Source organism: Dreissena polymorpha, chromosome 1 (assembly GCF_020536995.1).
Source record: "Dreissena polymorpha isolate Duluth1 chromosome 1, UMN_Dpol_1.0, whole genome shotgun sequence".
NCBI lineage: Eukaryota > Metazoa > Mollusca > Bivalvia > Myida > Dreissenidae > Dreissena > Dreissena polymorpha.
The window spans coordinates 198,752,840-198,760,368 of record NC_068355.1 but is presented as its reverse complement, the minus strand read 5'-3'; the positions used below and the strand labels follow the sequence as shown (position 1 = coordinate 198,760,368).

Sequence of the window (7,529 nt, the reverse complement as noted above, 5' to 3'; positions counted from 1 at the left end):
TTTTTCTGTGCAGTTTTTAGCTGCATCAAACGCAGTACGGGATGTTACGCGGAGTTTTCGCGGCTTATTTTACATTATTACATATTGCTGGTCATAAACCTATAGATACAAAACAGAAAACCAAAGTCAACCGGCCACACGCGAAGTCTCCGTACATATTTTAAATATGTATACGCGCGTTCTTCGAACAAACCTGTTTGAGTGGTTTATCGGGCATTGCTACGTGTATTTGATTCGATTATTAACAGTATCGAGAATCATCGCGCTCATACTTAATACATTAGTCAATATGCTGCAATAATACATTAGTAAATATGATGGAATAATTCTTGTTAATTAATTAAAAATAATATTTATCATGGTATTGTTAACAAGAAATATCTTTAAAAAAGATATACGGCGTTGATTGTGGTCGATGTTTATGAACGATCAAAAGTTATCTCTATGAGATAAAAAGTAGCGGATGCCTTTTTTCTGCGCAGTTCTTAGCTACATCACAAGCAAATCAATTACGGGGTGTTGCGCCAGATTTCGTGGCTTATTTTGCTTTATGTGATATTTTTACTCAGATGTCTATATTTTAGGGATGGCAACGAATACCGATATTGGTATTCGGATATTCGGTCATCCTTCCGAACGAATATTCGGATATTCGGTCAACATCTGTTAGAAAAAATTCAACTTTGTTTACCGTACCATTACTCCATGAATTCTACTTTCGTTTTTACCGGAAGTTCCCCGGAAGTGACTAAATATTGACACAGCATTGCCGTCGCAAATTGTTAAAATTGAACGACGAAAACTGTTTTTAAACTTTTAATATTGTACATCAACAATAGAACGAGAAACATAATATTTACATGACGACAAAACAATTACATAACAAAACAGTTAGATCTATAAATAATTTAAGCTGAACTTAAACGTAGTATTTACATAGCGAACACGTGCTTTAATATTGTACATCAACAATAGAACGAGAAACATTATATTTACATGACGACAAAATAATTACATGACAAAACAGTTAGATCTATAAATAATTTAAACTGAACTTAAACGTATTATTTACATAGCGAACACATGCAAATAAAACATCGTTGCCACATTTAAAAGTCACTCGGATCGGCGTCACTGGGCACATGAACATTGTTCTTATTTAAAAACACGATTGCGTCGACCAGATCACTGGAGAGTCTATTTCTCCGCAATAGCACATGTAAGCCGTTCACTTTCGGAAACACACTTTCTTAGGAGTACTCAAAAACGATGACATTGACGACTGTTTCTTAGAGTCCCCAGCATCATTCGAAGATGCAGAAGATGGATGTTTGTTACTAATATGATTGAGAAGATTGGACGTCGTACCGGCCTGGATGTACGTAAGATTAACTCCACACAAGTTACACGTTGCCGACTTCTTATCGGATGATCTCGTGAAATACTTCCAAGCAGCGGAAGGTGTAGGTGGCATTTTGATTGGACAGAGATTTACTTTATGCGTGTAGCAATGATAATACAAATGTATTTTCAATTAAATGAGGGCGAAATACCAAAAACATTTCTTTAAATATAATACCTGATTGAATATTGAGTAATTAATTAAAGTTTGGACCATACGATACGCAGATACTCATTAGAGGTTGAGTAAATTATTTTCTAAAAGCTTTTGGACAACGTGATTATAACCATACGATCTTTTTTGTTTTTCACACCAAGTCGGCACTGCCGTTACTTATTTAATCGTTGATCATGTTAAATGTAATTCGAGTTATTAGATCAAGACGGGTCGGTGTTTAAATTTCCATACGGTCTTATTTGTTTTTTACACCAAGTCGGCTTTTCCTTTACTCATTTAATCTTTGATAATTTTAAATGTAATTCGAGTCATTGGATCAAGTGCAGGTCGGTGTTTTGATTGCCGATGCGATTTGAACCTATCATAATTTTGACACATAGTGACTGTCTTTGTTCGGCAATTAGCGGGATTTATGACCGGTATACTGTCATCACCATAGCGACGAATTATCCGGACTAAACAATATGACACGAGGAACAACTTTTTTACAATGTTTGAAGCAAATTTCACGAATACAAAGTCTTTGAAATTACTCGATGTTATTTGATTTTTTTCTTCCGAATATTCGATTCGGAAAATAGTATCCGAATATTCGGATATTCGGATATTCGTTGACATCCCTACTATATTTACAGAAAAGAAAAACACAAGAAACATGAAAATAAACGAGTGCATATAGGTCAGCCGGCAATACTCGAATCTTATTTAATTGCATAATTATAGTATAGTGAATTATTGTGCTCATGCTTAATAAACTGGTCAAAATGGATAAATATTTCTAATTAATTTTATCAAAATTGGTCCTTATCATGCAAATGTTGAAAACATATTAAAAATCGATGATTGGCATACCACAATAATATTGCCGAATATCTTTATTTAGTATCTTTCTGATCAAAACAGACTTCAAGTGCACAAAGTTTACGAGACGGCGTTTATATAAAGATTTCTGCAACTGACCGCAAACTGACCTTGATACCTTGCGGATTGGAATGCAATGCATTAAAGTTAGGTAACAATTCTGCTGCTGAAACGACGGCTTGTTTACGCCAACTGTACTCGACCAAGGCAACAGCTGTGCCTAAAATATTGATAAAGCGACTAAACGAACTATTTACTCCATCAGACAAAAATAGCATAGATTCCAATTTTGTCCTTCAATGAAAAGGTCGCAACCCCTTCTGCGAACTCCGGTGATGAACTGTATATAAACTCTGACTTTCGCGGGTTGAAATGCAATGCAAGTAAGTACTAAATATGAGAATATAGCCTTTAGTATAAACGCTTTTGCGCTGGTAATTCTCTGAAAATAAAAGGTGAACGCACAAACTGTATTTATGTCGAAAATTGATTGTAAAACTGTTCTATCTATTGAGCCTTTTCATTAGAGATAAAATTGTTTCATGCAGTAAAACAGTGTTACAAAGACGCGGATATGTTTCCAATGTTCTGGTGTTATACTCAAATCAGCCAATGGAATAAATGAAGTGTATTCATTCGTACCTAGCCGCGGGAAATTTTATTTGCATATTATTGGATACTTACAAAGGTCAAGTCAGGGTGAAAAGCTGGCTTAATACAGCTTACGCCGAAAAACACATTAAGAATCTATTATTGACATGCCATAAAATAATATCGCTGGATATCTTCATTACACATCTTTCTGGTGGTAAAGAAAATTCCAGTTCACCTAGTTCACGCTATAGCGATTTTATTATATAACTTTTATGTTACTGACCGCGAACTCCGAACAGCACATAAGGTCTGACCTGTATATAAACTCTGACATTCAAACCGCGAACTGACCCCTTATACCTCGCGGGTTGAAATGCAATACATTAAAGTGAGGCATCGCTTCCACTGCTCTTTATACTTTTACATATAACATGTTGACAGGAATATGGAAGTCAGTACTAAATATGAGAACATGGCGTTTAAGTACACAACGTTCTCGCGTTGAAAATCCTCTGAAAATAAAAGGTGCACGCACAAACTGTATTGATGTCGAGATTGAGTATAAAACTGTTCTATCTATTAAGCCTTTTTATTAGAGATAAAACTGTTTCATGCTGAACACGCAGTCAAACAGTGTTACAAAGACGCGGACATGTTTCCAATGTTCTAGTGGTATTATCAAATCAGCCAATGCAGTCAATGAAGTGTATTCATCTGTACTTGGCCGCAGGAAGTTTTATATGAATTCTATTTGACGCTAACAAAGGTCAGGCTAAGGTGAAAAGCTGGCGTATACAGCTAACGCCGAAAAAAAGAGTTGGCGCCCTTGATTCACGGCCGGGAAATCATGGCCCATGTTGACAACGTTGTTATTGCAGCAAAAAAACAATGCCACACACGTTTCACGCCAATCACAATCAAATAACTTCGTTTTTCGGAAAGAGCGAAAACCTGCTTCCGGATTTTGAAAAATTGTTTACATGGATCTGTCGCATAACGCTATAGACGATATGTCACCGGTTGTATTCCGAGCTCTCTTCAATCTTAACCGACCTCAACCTTGAAAGCAATGCCATACATCTCGAAATAACGTCAAAAACGCTTTCTAATGCGGTCAGGCTGAAAATACTAAACGTCGCCTACAATTTAATTAGATTATCCGGGGGCATGTTCAGTCCCTGTCTCCTTTCCGAACCTAGAAATGTTGAACATGTACCATAACGCATTGACATACGTACACTGTCAGCGGACAATTAAACGGGTCCCAAATACGCATAGAAAACGATCATCCAAAGACATTAATGACTTGCAGCTACTCGCGGAAGTGAATTTAGAAAATAATAAAATCGAGACGTTTCCACCGTTGCTTAGCGGTGCGTGGACTAAATACCGTCTGCTGCGCAATCCCGTCATGTGAGCGTGTAACAAGACGTGGCTTGCGGAAGCAATGGGAACCGTGGGGAATGCAAAGGTTTATGTGGCGAACTTCGAAATTCCACAATGTAAAATTTACACGGAAACGGGAACATTCTCAACGCATAACTTGAAACGTAGCCAGTTCATCTGCCCGGAAACAGAAGCTTGTGATCCCGGTGCCCGTGCTACAAGCTGACACATGGCGGCAACGTGCACGTGGCGATGTTTCGGAACCAGCTGAGCGAGGTACCGGAACTCCTGCCAACCACCGACCAGGCAATATTCCTTGATGGGAACCACTTCCACTCACTCTCTGCATTACGAGCAGTACAAGGATTCACCAACATCAGTGCCAGAGAGCTGTATATGAACAGGAGTCCATCTCTTAGCTGTCGCAAAACGTGTTAAAGTCTTTTAAAAGTCTGGAAATTCTGCACCTGGCAAAAATGTTATTGCCGTGCTGCCATCTGGAGTGTTCGGCCACCTGTCGCTTCTCACACAGGTGTATCTGCAAGATAACGTTCTACACACTGCGCAGCCCAACGTCTTTACGGGGCTGCTCATGATGAATGAACTGGACCTCAGCAACAACCGCCTGGCGGTACTGAGCGCGGCTACGGTACGGGAATTAGGAATGTTACCAGCCATGTAGTATATCTTTCTCGGCGACATCCCATGGCTGTGCGACTGTACGAACATGTCCTTCAAAGACTTTGTAGACCGCGTTCAGTTCAAGATACGAGATCGCTGGAGGCTGGGATGCGCAAATATGCTCGAGATAACAAGAGTATCGCGGGCTAAGTTTGAGTGTCATTTAGACAACACAGAGGCGTTCGAGTATAAGCGCAAATCTCGCATTTTCATAGGCACCATTGTGGCCGCTTGCATCTTGTTGGCGCTGGTGGTGGCCGGCATTTTCTTCCGGCAAGAGCTGCTGTCGCTGCTGTTTGCCGTGACTGGCTGTCATATTCCCGGAAAACAGATATTCCGGTAAACATTTCAATGTCTTGGTGAATTTCGATCCAAGCGAGGAAACATGTTCGACATAAACGGGCACCATACTGTTGCCTTTGATGAAAAATAATTCATTCAGCATACAGACATACTGCGACGTTATACGAGATATCGAGGTGACGAAGAAACTGATAGAACACAGTCGGTGTCGTATATTCGTGGTTTATAACGCTTTTTTCTTCCAATGTACATTTAGTTCAAGTACTTTTGGCTGTTCAAATGCATCAAAAACGTGAAAAACTACACAAAATAATCCTGCTCATACACGAAAATATTGACCTGACTGCGCTTGAACCGGAAGCGATATCATGCATGCGCAAAGGGAACTACATCGCCACTAGATCGAGGCTGTCGCGGGAGCGGTTGTTGTATGAACTTCCGGACCCAATGCCAAAATTTAAACTAGCGACATAGTTATGCTTGTGACACACTACCTCTTCACACTATTGCGGAAAGTTGTTTTAAAATGCGAGATTAACTATGAAGTATATAGTTAATCTTGCATTTTAAGATTTTAGCTTTATAATTCCCACATTAAGTTTTACCGTTCACATGTGCGTGTTACATTTACCTTAGTGGGCTTGGTGCGTGTTTCACGTGAAACGCCGTCTAAAACAGATCAGTTGTTGATATTTTATAATTGCTTCATAAGTTATGAAATAACCGTCAGATTCAACTGTATTATTCCACTGTGTCAGATCATAACATTTACAAGTAGTTTGTACGGTAGTATTTATTATATCCCGCACCCTATCAAAAGTGAATTAACGAATACTCGATTGATTTACCAATGAACTCTCTCCATCTGTCTGCCAGTCTTTCCGTTCGTAGTTCTCCTACATTCAAACGTTCATGCATTTCTCCATATTATAAAGCACATTTTTATCAACCTTTCAAACAAATACAAACAGTTATACCCATTTGTCAACTTAAAATTCATGTAACATAATTATTATTACAGACGTCATAAGTACCATGCGCTATACCAGTATACACGTATTGGGTGTTTAACATCGTATGTTTTGAAAACATGCTTTCATGACAACTAAAAAAAATATATTTGTACTTGCAAAATGTTCACTAATCGTTATGTTTATATATTTTTTACAAAAGGAAACATGGCATTTCTATATAAACATTTAATCAAAGTTGTGACTGCAAATGCGTAGAACACATGTGAAACATTAATTTGTTTTTGTCAAAAGGAATAAGGTTCAAAATGGAAATTATGTAAAACATTTTTTATTACTGACATAGTTTAATCATTTGTTTTACAATAAAAGAAAACATACATTATGAATTTAGTCATAATTAATTTAAATGACAAAAGAATGACTTGCTTCATTTATTAAAAAAAACACTCATCAAGCTATTTTGTCCTTATATTCTCCTATTATCTATGCCGCATAAAACACATACCTGACTATGCACATAACCATATCAAATACATTTCCTTGTGCAATATTTGGTATGACTTGTAATAATAAATGTGCATCTAATTTGTGGAAAGGGTACGTTGATTTCTAATTCGAGATACAAATCAATGTGTTGCTCTTTTATGTAAACTGAAACTTTACACACCGCTTTCTTGAACACGGCACAACTAAAAAAATCGAAACTGGAAATGTATAACAATATATCCCAAAACGTTTTAGACTACTGTCATCTTTGTAGCACAAAACATTTTGCAATGTTCGGCGCATTTAAATAACCGGACCGTATATTCAATTGCTGAAAAACATGGCTATCGAATTGGCCTAAATTCAGCCCAAACTGATTGCAGCAAAAATTCCTTTTTCGAGATCCACCCTTCCGTTAAAGAGTTGTTGATTATACAAGTGTCATTGTAACAGAAAAACAAGTAAAGGGTCATATTTCTCCCAAAACTGATCTAAGCCAAATTCCTTCCTTTTGAGATCATCTACTCATTAAGGTCATTAAAATGTGAAGTTTGAGAGAGACCCACCCAGTTAATAAAGAGAATTTGAAATCATAATCTTCGGGACGGAAGGATTTGTGCAATCCTTAAGTGAACTTATTTATATGATCAAATTTCGTCACCTGA

The 7,529-nt window shown here is 37.6% G+C and overlaps 1 protein-coding gene across 1 annotated transcript; it reads left to right on the top strand.

The window, feature by feature from the left end:
- The first annotated feature begins 1,342 nt into the window (after positions 1–1,342).
- LOC127865754 (tsukushi-like) lies at positions 1,343–5,102 on the top strand. Its single transcript, XM_052405702.1, has 3 exons — positions 1,343–1,378; positions 4,643–4,777; positions 4,872–5,102. The coding sequence occupies exons 1-3, from the start codon at positions 1,343–1,345 to the stop codon at positions 5,100–5,102; spliced, it is 402 nt and encodes a 133-aa protein (XP_052261662.1).
- Positions 5,103–7,529: the final 2,427 nt, after the last annotated feature.